Here is a 12699-nt window from a genome sequence, read left to right as displayed (position 1 = left end):
CAGAAGATAACACTTAAATGCCCACAAAAACATAATTAAATCCGATCAAAGATGAAAAAAAAAAAAAAAGCCAGAACAAGTGAAGAACAAACAAGGAGAGGTAGTAGAACTCACCAGGAATTGTATGAAGCAAGGTGCATTGAATTTGATTGGTGGAAAAGTTTTTTCAAATGGTGAAAACAAAGAAAAACCTTGGGAGAGGAATATAAATGGACCAATGCAAAAAAACATCAAGAACAAGCAAAAATTGAAAGAACAAACAGAACAAAACTGGAGGTTGTGCAGTGGATGGCCAAGGAAGGTATTTGATGAGGGTCTCACGGAAAATGATCAGCGAAAAAGTGTTTGGATATAGTGGAGACTGAATATAATCGATGGACAACGAATATAAATGGTGGAAAACAAAACAAAAGTTGAAGAAATAACCAAGACAAGCATGAATCGTGATGAACAAGATTGGATAGAAAAAAAATTGTGAAAGATGACTTAGCTTGGCCAAAGGACCATTAGTATGCCTGATCCATATGGTGTAGTCCAAGCTTGGTTGGAGGAATGAATGGAGATGCAACAAAATGAAGTGAAGATGATGGCACCGAATGGATGAGAGGTGCAAGGGTTTGGAGGTTTGATGGTGCAATGAAGAGGAAGGAGGTTTGGCCAACCTTCCTAAGTTCACTAGGCCAAAAGGCTCACTAGCAAGAGAGATTTGGAAGAGAATGAACTTCAATTATGAATACTTCATTCAATAATATGCAAATTTGAATACATGGGTGGATTTGGGGGTTTTATAGATGAAGGTAGATTACTCATTAAGCTACCTTAACTCTAGTTAAGTAGACTTAACTATGGTGAGTATGGTAGCTTAAGGAAGCCGTAGGCACTCTTCTAAGGTGTTCCAGAAGCCCTTACTTTTGTGACAAGTTAGGGTTCTAGAATATCCATATTTCATCTATAAAATACTCTTCTAAAGGAAAGTAAAGACATGGATTCTATACAAGTTATTTTTTACTATAGACAATTCATCTATCTTTTATTCTTGTGTATGGTGGCTTTGAATGGTCCTCCATCACTTTTAGACTTAGTGAAAACCCTAGAATTTGGGATCACCTCTTAGCACCTAATCACTCTCAAACCTCACCAATTCACTCTCAATCTTGGTACAAAAACTTCAACCATTCCCCTACCACTCCATGAATTCTCCAATCCATCTCCTTGGATTTCATCAGGTGAGCACACCCAAGATCCAAGGGAAAATCTCCATCCCAACTATGTTTTTCCAATTATTTTTTCTATTTCAGCTTGAGTTCTTGATGCAATCCAAGCTTGTGGTTGGATGAAGTCGTGGAGTGGCAGTAGAATTGATTGGAGAGTTGCAACAAAAGGGTGAGAAAATGGTGAGGTTTCGAGAGAGTTTGAGGTGCTATGAAGAAGAAAGAGGTGTGACAAACTTTCTTAGGATTTTACTAGGCCTAGAAGGCTCTCTAGCAAGGGAGATTTGGGAGAGAATGAGTTTCAAAATTTGAATACTTCATTCATTAATTACAAATCTGAATACATGAGGTATTCATAGATGAAGAGAGTGAGGGTAGCTTGTTTCTTAAGCTGTCATAATCCTAGTTAAGCAACCTTAACTATGGTGGAGTTTTGTGACTTAAGGAAGGTCGTATATGTCCTCTTAAGATACCCTAGAGACCCTTGCTCCCATGACAAGTGAAGATTTCTAAGTTGTATTTGATTCATCTACAAAGTATTCTTGAAAATAAATCAAAATACAGGATTATTAAAGTACTCTTGAATATAGATTATATAATTAATAATAATAATATCAGTATAAGTACGTATTTTATCTATTAAAGAGTTCTTTTTAACATTTTTTAACAACAACTTGGTTTAAAACATTTTATCATTTGTTATTCTTCTAAGAATCAAATGAAATAAATAATTACATATTCTTCTATGACAATTAAACAACGGTGTATTTTTATATTTATCATATATTTTTATCAAAGAGAAGAATATAGTTACTTAGACTACATTTTAAGTTTTTAAGCTTATGCGAAGTTCTTCTCAACTCATCAAATAATATTTTATGTATACATACTATAAAATGTCTTACTATTCAATTGAAATTATATCTCATAAGTATTATATAAGAATATCATTGTACACATTATTTCATTAAAATGATATCATATAAATATTTTTTAATTACATTACTTTAAATCACATTTCACTAATAACAAAATCACAACATATATAATCGACAACAATAAAATTACATTACTAAAAACCATAGAATTATTCCATACAACACCACACTCTTATATTTATCTTTTTCCATACAATAACTAACCATTGGTAATATCCACGCTAAACAAAAGAATTTATTTTTTGGACTAAATTTCCATCCACATAAAATGAGTTTAAATTAACTTCTAAATTTTCTAAAATCTTTAACTGCCGTAAAATCTATCTTATCATATAAATTTACTGTTTCATTTTATATTACTTGTATCGACACAACTTAATTAATATTATTTTATTCTTTTTTAATATTATTTTACGTGAATTTTACATTTATTTAACCAATACTATTTTTTTTTTATTTTCTTCTTCTCATTTTCCATAAGTAAGAAGCCTAACCATTTTCAAAAGCTCTTCCATTTAACTTTCTATTCTATTGCTTGTAATAAGATGAAAAGAAAAATATTTTTATTAGAAAAAAAAGAAGATAATCTTGAATGAGTTTGTAGCCACGAGAAGCATGCAGTTTTGGTTCTACCACCCCACACGCGAAAGAGCAACAAAGACTGCGTAGTTCTTGTGCGTTTCCCCGTAAAGACAACCTTTTAAAGCTTCATACAGCTACTCTTTCATCCCAACCTCAATATTATAAACATAAATCTAACAAACATGCAAACAGTAACAACATTTTCATCACATGCACGTGGTCCCTCACATACTCCCTCACCAACCTCAAACGTCTTCTTTCTCAAACCACACTCGCCTTGCCAACCCTCTCACAACACCAACGTGCACTTCCCCTGCAACTCCACAACACCCCATATAAGCATCAACATCACCCCTTTCCCTTTCACTCTCTGACACCATAATACTCAATCTCATCATTAGCTATCAGAATGTCAGAGCCACATGATCTTAATACTAATGGTGGCGATCACAGTGCTGGATCAGGAAGCAGACGCAGAGGACCTGGTTTCAGACGTGCCATGGCAACACAAACACAAGATGAACCAATGCTGGGAACTTCGCCTGCAACGCCGTGTGGGGCTTGCAAGTTCTTGAGGAGGAAGTGCATTGGAGGCTGCATCTTTGCACCCCCACTTTGGCACTGACCAAGGTGCAGCCAAGTTTGCAGCTGTGCACAAGGTGTTTGGGGCTAGCAATGTGTCAAAGCTCCTGTCCAACATTCCGGCCAACCGCCGCCATGAAGCGGCTACGACCATATCCTATGAGGCTCAGGCAAGGCTGTCTGATCCTGTTTACGGTTGTGTCTCCACCATCCTTTCTCTCCAACAACAGGTAGGTTTTCTTTTTTAATGTCAACAAATCATGACAAATTTTAATATTCATTAAAACTTATTAAAAGCTATATAAAATTTTGTGAATCCCACATTATCAAGTCTCTAATTATTTTATAATTATTTTATAGTTTACAATAAACTTAACTAAATAAAAATATTTAAAAGAAAACTTATTGCTAACACCATCTATACAATCACATATAATTATAATTGAATTAAATATATTTTTCATCTTTATACTATAAAACTTTATATATTTTTATTCATAATCCAAACTTTAAATATTTTAAATATTTATAATAAAAAAATATTGAAATGGATTTTTATCCAATTTTTTTTAACAAACGAATTTTCAATATACACTATATTATAATATTATAATATCATAATATCAAGTTTAGTCAGTAGTTAATATGAAATTATTTAACATATATCTATACTGAAAATATGTTTATCGAGTAAAAAAATTGACAAAAACTCATTTAATAGTTTAGTTAATACAAATTCTCATAATATTTAAAATTTGGCCTTTGGAATATGAAAACCAATTTCGCAATAAACAAAAACATATTTATTCCTATATAATTCTATCCATCATTTAACAGCCTATATAATTCTATCCATCATTTAACAGCACATGAATGTTATGTCAATCAATTAAAACTAATCCTAATGTTTAACCTAATTGGAGTTTAATGTTTATATATTGTATATAATTATGGTAAAAAGTTAACAACAAACTTATATTTATATATTTATAAATATGATTTAAAGTTGAATAACCATATAAATATGATTTACACTTCTGTATGTATTATTATGAATAAATTTAATTTTTGGTCTCCATAATTTTGTGAATATGTATTTTTAATGTTTTAGTCATAACAATACATAGTTAATGTTTTACATAATTAAGCAATTTGAGGGTATTATTAATGAATGAGTGTATTATACTCAAATCATAATGTTTTAATATTTTAAAATTAAGCAATTAGGTTTCACCGTTAATGAGTATTATTAGAAAATATTGGTATGCTCATAAATGGTTACTAATTAATTTGCGTATAGTACATATCACTTATTAAACTAAAAGCCCGTTAATATTTCTTGTTTAATTTTAAAAAATTGAAAATGAAAATGTAGTATTAATAGAAACTAAATTTGTACATTAACAAAAATATGTGGAGAGAAAAAACTGATTTTAGCTTATTCTATTCATTCATTTTCTAAGAAACATAATTATTTATTATTTTTTAGGATATTACTTTTTTTTATTCATAAAAACTGTTAATGTTAGAAAAAGTTTAGTTTCTTGAATATCAGGTAAAATTCACTGTGGCTTTTCTCAAATATTCTTCATATTAAATGCGTTTGTTTCTTTTGTTGTTGACAATATGATATTTTTATTGCATAAAAAGAGTTGTTGTTTTTATTAAAAGAACATAGGCAATACAATAAATAAATTATATATAACGTCACACTAAGTTTAATTCTTTCTACTTTCAGTTGATATGTATTAAATTATTAATATATTTTCTTAAGTAAGTTGTGAAAAAACGTTTCTTTAGTGCCTTTATTAAAGGATGGGTAAAGATCATGTTATTCATGTGGCAGTTGCATCGCAAATGATATTTTGTAATTTTTAAGTCTTGAATTACCAGAAATTTTGTTCTATGACACTAAACTTTAAATATAAACAAAGAAAACGTATTTTTTTCTTTTCAAATACAAAAAATCCACTAATTTTCTTTCATTTTCTAGTCACAAAAGTTTTACTTGCATTTTTTGTGCACAAACTTTGGAAACCCAAAGTTAAAGTAAAAATATCTGTTGATATTTTCTAATTAAAAGTAAAAAAAAAAATGTTTTCATAACTAAATAACCCTACCCAATAACTGTCCCTTAATTTTCAACCTACACTAAACTTGCAAGAAAAAATACTAGCAAAGAGTTGAATTGCATCACACATTCCAAAAATGTTGAAAAACTTTAAGTAAACCTTCAATTAAAAAATTAATATCATAGGTAGGAGTTAAATATGAAATGAAGTCTCATATTGTAGAAATTTACAAAAATAAAAATATAAAAAAAAACTACAATTTATTACCTTAAAATTTTAAATTAGAGATTATTTCATTATCTCTGGTCACATTTCATTAGTGTCAAAATCTTTCTACATCTCCTCTCAACAACAACAAAAATAGCAACCTGATAATGAATAAATAGTTAAAACTAGGTTTACATAATTTTTACACATTTTTTGAAGAAAAAATAAAAATATTTTTTTTATAAGCAAACTTAACTTATAGAAATTAATTTTGTAAAAGGTGTCTGATATAACTCATCTTAATTTTTTTTTAATTTATGAAAAATTAATTTTAGATTACAGAAAAATTATTTTATTTTATATGTTTATGCAAGTGTTTTAGAGGAAAAACTCTTCGAAAGATACCATGCTCTAAAATTATTAAAATCACTTTAGAGTTGTAAATAACATGGTTAAAAAATTCAAGTAGTTGTTCATTTTTATCCATGAAATACCTAGGTTTTGTCCAATTCAGGTAGCATCTATGCAAGCAGAGGTAGCTATGGTGCAAACTCAGCTGATGAATAGTAGATTTGCCTATGCAAGTGCTCTTGAGAGCACACAAGTACAGCAACCAAACATGAATGCAGCAGCACTACAACCAGCATATTCCAACAACTCATGTGCTTCCACCAACCTTATGAACTTGAGCAGCTTCAACAATAACCCTGCTGGCTTTGACCTTGCAATGCACACAGCACCCTCATCAAGCACTTTAGAGCCTCTTCAACTAACAAGGCTGTCCAAATGTGAAGAAGATGAAGAAGAAGAAGAAAGCAGGACCCAGCCAGGCTTCAGCCACCATTAATTATGAGTTTCCCTTTCTATTTGATTTGCTTGATTAGTAGTAATATTCTCTCTGCTTCATCTCTATATATAATTAAACTATTTTCCATATATAATTAATGTAATGTGTCTCATTACAACCCTATTAATTTCCATAATATATATTTTCTTTCTTATTGTTTTGTAATACAAGGGCAATGGAACATCCTATCTTCTGATTTCTTCTTGTTTAAAGAAAAAAAAAAATTGTACATTTTGGGAAAAGAAAAAAAAGGGTACATCTTTGGAAATTATACATATATATATATATTATTTACAATCAATTTGTAACAAAAGAAATATTTATTTATTAATATTTAACAATTTTTTTTCCATGAAAAAATAGTTTTAACGGGATTTTTTTTTATATTACCAACAATTAAAACTTTTATTAAGTCATTTAATCGAAGATGTAATTTTTTTTGACAAACCATCTATTAGAAATATGTTCTTCAGAGTTTTTTTAAATCCCAATAAATTCAGTATTTAACAGAGGTTTTTAAACTCCTATTTAATTACCATGAGTTTCAGATAACCTCCATAAATTATCATAAGTTTCAGAACTTCTGTTAAATATTATGAGTTTCAAAACTTCGGTAAAAAATCATACCTTTCAAAATTATAAACATTTATTTTTTTATTCCATTATTTTTAAGTATTTATGTGCTTTTTCAACCACAATTATTTATATCTATTGTATTTATTTATTTATGATTAATAAAGTTCTCTTTAAATAAATAAAACATGTTCCTGCTGGTTGACTTGCTTTGTCAGTTGACTCTAACAACTGCTGCCGCCCTTCAATCCTGCCTGAGAAACGTGTCTTCTTGATCAAGAAACCTCTCACCTACAAAGACAAAGGGGTGCCTTAGCGGCCGTCTGCACTCCGACGCTTAAGTCAGTATTAGGGCAAAGAAACACCAAGTGTGTATATTAGCTTTAGTCTTAGAAACTGCATACCTTACTAGAGTTTTGGCACCCTTTATATAGGTTGAAACTAGGGTTTACCTTTGCGTTGTTACCCTCAACTAGGGTTCCTTGGAGACTGTTCTTGCGCCGCTATTCATAGAATCTTAGCGTATATGGCACATGACCTTCCCTTAACTGGAGTGCAACGAATGACAGAGTGGTTGCCTGCCGCCCTTCAATCCTGCCTGAGAAACGTGCCTTCTTGATCAAGAAACCTCTCACCTGCAAAGACAAAGGGGTGCCCTAGCGGCCGTTTGCACTCCGACACTCAAGTTAGTATTAGGGCAAAGAAACACCAAGTGTGTATATTAGCTTCAGTCTTAGAAACTGCATACCTTACTGGGGTTTTGGCACCCTTTATATAGGTTGAAACTAGGGTTTACCTTTGCATTGTTACCCTCGACTAGAGTTCCTTGGAGAATGTCCTTGTGCCACTATTCATAGAATCTTAGCGTATCTGGCACATGACCTTCCCTTAACTGGAGTGCAACGAATGACAGAGTGGTTGCCTAGGTACCAACTTGTGCACCTAATCTCTAGTGCCATCTTCTTCGTGGGTGCCCTAAGTATTCACGTGTCATGCATGCAGCTTTCCTTGGAGACCCTAACCCTAATGGGCCTTAACACCTCCTAGGATTATCCACATGTGTTACGCCTTGTTGCATCATACACACCACGTGCATGGATCCCTCGTGACTTAGGCTTTCCACACATCTCTTGTCTTTAACTATTATCTTAACGAAACTCTAGGGCTCACCTTATGTGGCTCTCTACCATGTCCTGATGACCGATGTCCGACCTTCTTCCCTTACTAGTGGGTCGATCTCCAACATCGGGGTTTAGGGTGTGGATATTAAAGACTAACCAATTCTCTAGTAGGTGATTATGAGGCCCACCTCACGTGGCCCCCTTCCATTACCAAACATCGATGCATCATGTCCGAGGTCAGTCTCTGGGTCGATGGTCGAGGACTGGTCGAGACATAAGCCCCCCAATCTCGAGCTGTAACTTGTTTCAGTGAAGAGACTATGGTGGTCACGTTGGGCGACCTACGTGGCACTGGGGTAACGAGTGTGAATAGTGCATGAAAGTGACATCTTATTATTTCCTCGTTGGTGAACGTACACGCGTCGGGATCAACGGTTGAGCCGTGTTGGCGCTTGAACTTCTTCGTGTACTGTTTAAACACTTTAACCCTTACGCTCTCCCCACTGTTTCATCACTTTTGATTACGCGAACCTTCACTTGGCATTTGCGAAAGAACACTCTATAAGTCTTTATACCGCTGGGCACCGGTGGACCTTTTAGAGGAAACGTCCACCTTTACTACCCTTAAGAGCATAACAGCCTATAGGAAGAAGCAATCCTGCCATCCATCGCATGTCTTTGGCAAAGATCACGATAAGTATGTGCAGATGGTGGCTTGTCGCGAGGGGGAGCCAGTATGTTCTGACGAAGCCTCCGACCCCGAAGGCCCTTTCTACTTCATTTATTCCACCCTCTTCTGAAGACTGGGGTTTCGGTTACCCTTTGCCCCTTTCGAGCGCACGTTGTTGACTGAGGTGAACTTTGCCCCCACCCAGCTGCACCTTAACAGTTGGGCGTTCGTGAGGGCCTTTGCCATCCTTTGCTGTAGCCTCGATCTCACACCGTCCGTAGATGTCTTCCTTTATTTCTTCGAGGTCAAAGACCTAGGGAAAAAGTTGTGGGTCAGCTTCAATGGTGAGGGACCCCTCTCTTCTATATGGGTTTCCCTTGTATTGGACAGAGAAACCAAACCTTCGGACGCCAATCGCGAAACTGCCTTGTACCTAAAGCTAGCAAGCCTTCGCCAATCTGAGGAAGACGCCAAAAAGGCCCTCCAAGACAAGGCCTAGAGGCAGTCGAACTAGAAGCGAGGATCTTGCCTCTACGTACGCATGCGATTCAGCTTGAAGATCTCGTGGCCAAACTGAAGGGAAAGGTGGCTAATCTGGAAGAGAGGGGCACGCAGCGTGAGATCCTTCTGGGGTGGGTTGAAGGAGAGTTGGCCGAGAAAACCGAGTCCTTGGTCGGGCGATTGAATCCTTCAGAAGGACAGGAGAGGATCTTACTAACGATGCCGCTGAAGCTTACGGTGAGGGGTTTCAAGACGCCGTCGCTCATTTTGCCTATGCGCATCCTGAGGTGGATCTTACCCTCTTTGGTGAGTCCAAATGCGTTGTGGACGGCCAAATCGTGCCACGAGAATGACTCCCTTTGTAATTCTGTTTTTGTCGACAACCAAACTTTCTTGTGTGTATACTTTATAAGTATTTATTCCTTTTAACTGTTGCCTCCATTCGCTTCGCTCTCCATACAGCGCCTCCAGTTTAGGTTCGCCCTTTAGGTAGCACGTTCGCCTCGTATTCCTGTTCGACCTTAGAGTTAATACGTATGTCTCCCCCCCCCCCCCCCTTGGTGTTTCTACCCCAAGTGAACGACACTTTCTCAATTTCACCCTTGCTATATAAAGTCAGGGGATAACTGATCTCGCCCTTGCTACAAAAGTCAAGGGACGAAACTTTGGTACTCAAACCATACCTCCTTCCGCCTTGGTGTGCTTACGCGAGGGGTTTATTGGGGAGGCCAAACTACCTCTGTTCTCTTCATATTACTTCAAGGAAGGAGGTTCCTTTAGTTTTAGCGAACCATACTATTCTTCGCCTAGGTGAACTTACACGAGAGGGGCTTATTAGGAAGACCAAACTACCTCTGTTTCTTCGTGTATCACTTCAAGGGAAGAGGTTCCTTTATTTCGGTGAGATTGAAAACTGTTTTCAAATAGTTGAAACTGTTAAGTACCAAAACTGTTTTCAAATAGTTTTACTTAGGTGTTTTCAAAATTGTTTATACTTAGGTGTTTTCAAAATTGTTTATACTTAGGTGTTTTGAGAAAGATTGAAAACTGTTTTCAAATAGTTGAAACTGTTAAGTACAAAACAACTGATTGATTCGAGGAAACAACCGATTGTTTGTTTTGGGACCATAACAAAAAAACTGTTTTCTTTGACTGAGCTTTAAATGCTTTAACTGTATACGCTCTAGTCATTAAATGCTTTGACCAATCTTTTAATGCAATTTAAAAGTTTGTTAAGATTTGATAACAAACTATATCTTTGAATATATTCAGAAAAATAGTTTTAAGAATTAAGAATCTTTTGACAAAGTTTTTCTAAGAGAGTTTTCAAAGTACTGAGATTGCTTAAGAATTTTGTGATTGATCAAGGTGCTAGAATAGGATTCTACTTGTATTGATTTCAGATATTCATCTGTAACAAGTGTAATCTTTGTAATCTGTTGAACAATTTGTTTCTGTGTTTGCTGAGATTGGCTGTGTGTTCTTGAGGTGTTCAAGATCAGCAATCTTAGTGTTGGCCAAGGAGAGTGTGTTTCTTGAGGTGTTCAAGGTCATTCTCTTGGTTGTGGTGTAAGTGATCAAGTGGTGATTGCTTAGTGGATATCCTCAGGGTTTCTGAGAAGACTGGATGTAGCTCTAGTTAGGAGTGAACCAGTATAAACAACTGTGTACAATTTCTCTATCTCTAACTCTTTAAATTCAGTTTTTTTGTTGTTTGCTGGTATAAACAACTAATTGTTTCTACGAAACAACCGATTGTTTTTCTAGTACTACAGCTTTTGTTTGCTGTTTTGGCTAACTGAATTGCTTAATCAATTGGTTTCTGAAATAAGTTCATTCTAGTTTTGAAAAGTTTGCGAAAACCCCTTTAAACAATTCACCCCCCCTATAGTTTAAAGCCATCTTTTCTAACAGAACTTACGCAAGAGGGAGGTCAACTCGGGGGACCATACTACTTCCGCTCTGGACTTATCACTACAAGGGAGAAGTTTGTTTATTTCAGCGAACCATATTATTCTCGGACTTGGTGAACTTACGCAAGAGGGAGGTCCACTCGGGGACCATACTACTTCCGCTCTTGACTTATCACTACAAGGGAGAGGTTCGTTTTAATTGCAATGCACATTTAGCTGAATAAATTTTATTCGGGTGACCTCGTTAAAAAACTCTCTCAAGGGAAAAGAGTGTCCCCTTAATCATGTACAAATGCGAGATTTAACTAAAATAAAACTTCAGGTTGGTCGCGTTCCAAGTGCAAGGAATAACATCGCCTTCTAATGTCTCAAGGTTGTATGCTCCATTCCCAAGGGCCTTCGTTATTCTGAAAGGACCGGTCCACTTGGGAGATAACTTTCTTTCTAACTGGTACCAGTGGGCCTTCCTCATCACCAGGTCAGCGACCTGGAACTGCCAAAGTCTCAGCTTGGAGTTGTACTTGTACTCCACCCTCCTTTTCAAAGCTTTAGCTTTCATCCTTGCTTCTTCCCTCACTTCATCCAATAGGTCCAAGTTCACCTTTCTTTCCTCGTTCGACTCCTCGACCACGAAGTTCTGGAAACATGGTGAGTTCTCCTGGATTTCTCTTGGGATCATAGCGTCAGAACGGTACACCAAGCTGAATGGTGTTTCCTTGGTCGTGGACTGAGGGGTAGTGTGGTAGGCCCACACGATTCTAGGAACTTCTTCTGCCCAGGTCCCTTTGGCTTTGTCCAGCCTTCTTTTTAGACCTCTGAGTAGAAATGGCCATGGGCTGTATATCGATCTCAACTCCTCTGGGGGCGCTTTGTGCCAATCAGTGTGTTGTTGGCACTTCTTGCACCGTTGGGCGTATCTCGTGCAATCCTCTCTCATGGTTGGCCAGTAATATCCTGCACGAATGGCCTTTGACGAGAGAGATCGGCCACCGATGTGGCTACCGCATATCCCTTCGTGTAGTTCTGCCATGATGCGCGTGCATTGCTCACCGTCCACGCATACCAGTATGGGATGGGTGAATCTGTGCCTGAATAATTTCCCATCGATCAGGGCGTACTTGCTCAAATTTTTCTTGATTTTCCGAGCTTCTGCGGGATCTAACGGGATTATCTCATGGCCAAGTAACGCTGGTAGGCCGTCATCCAAGTTTCTCTTGATTCGACCTAGTGAACTTGCGACACTATCTCCCCAACAACCGAGTACCTGCTTATTCTGGGTGTTTTCAGCGTCTCTTGTGTTAACGACCGATGACTCCTCCTCGTCCCTTCCGATGTGCTAACATGTTGGACTTCTGCCACATTGTCCGTGGCAGTTCAAGGTGTCTTCAGAGTCTCTTGAATCACCGTCCTTTGCCTGCCCCCCTTGCCCGAACTGGCGAGTTTCGCAAGCAAGTCAGCTCGGACATTTTGTTCTCTAGGTAC

The 12699-nt window shown here is 36.2% G+C and overlaps 1 protein-coding gene and 1 pseudogene across 1 annotated transcript; one reads left to right on the top strand and one right to left on the bottom strand.

The window, feature by feature from the left end:
- The first annotated feature begins 3140 nt into the window (after positions 1 to 3140).
- Positions 3141 to 6556, top strand: LOC137838305 (LOB domain-containing protein 20-like; annotated as a pseudogene).
- A 4962-nt stretch (positions 6557 to 11518) lies between these two features.
- Positions 11519 to 12247, bottom strand: LOC137838304 (uncharacterized). Its single transcript, XM_068647555.1, has one exon. It carries the CDS (start codon positions 12245 to 12247, stop codon positions 11519 to 11521), a length of 729 nt encoding a protein of 242 aa, XP_068503656.1.
- Between the last annotated feature and the right edge of the window lie 452 nt (positions 12248 to 12699).

The sequence above is a fragment of the Phaseolus vulgaris genome, chromosome 4, assembly GCF_000499845.2.
Source record: "Phaseolus vulgaris cultivar G19833 chromosome 4, P. vulgaris v2.0, whole genome shotgun sequence".
In the NCBI taxonomy this organism is placed as follows: Eukaryota; Viridiplantae; Streptophyta; class Magnoliopsida; order Fabales; family Fabaceae; genus Phaseolus; species Phaseolus vulgaris.
Note: the sequence above shows the minus strand (reverse complement) of the source record. Positions and strands in the feature narration are given on the sequence as shown.

Excerpts from the sequence above, each read along its gene's own strand:
- LOC137838304 (XM_068647555.1), bottom strand. The coding sequence starts at position 12,247 with ATGGCAGAACTACACGAAGGGATATGCGGTAGCCACATCGGTGGCCGA.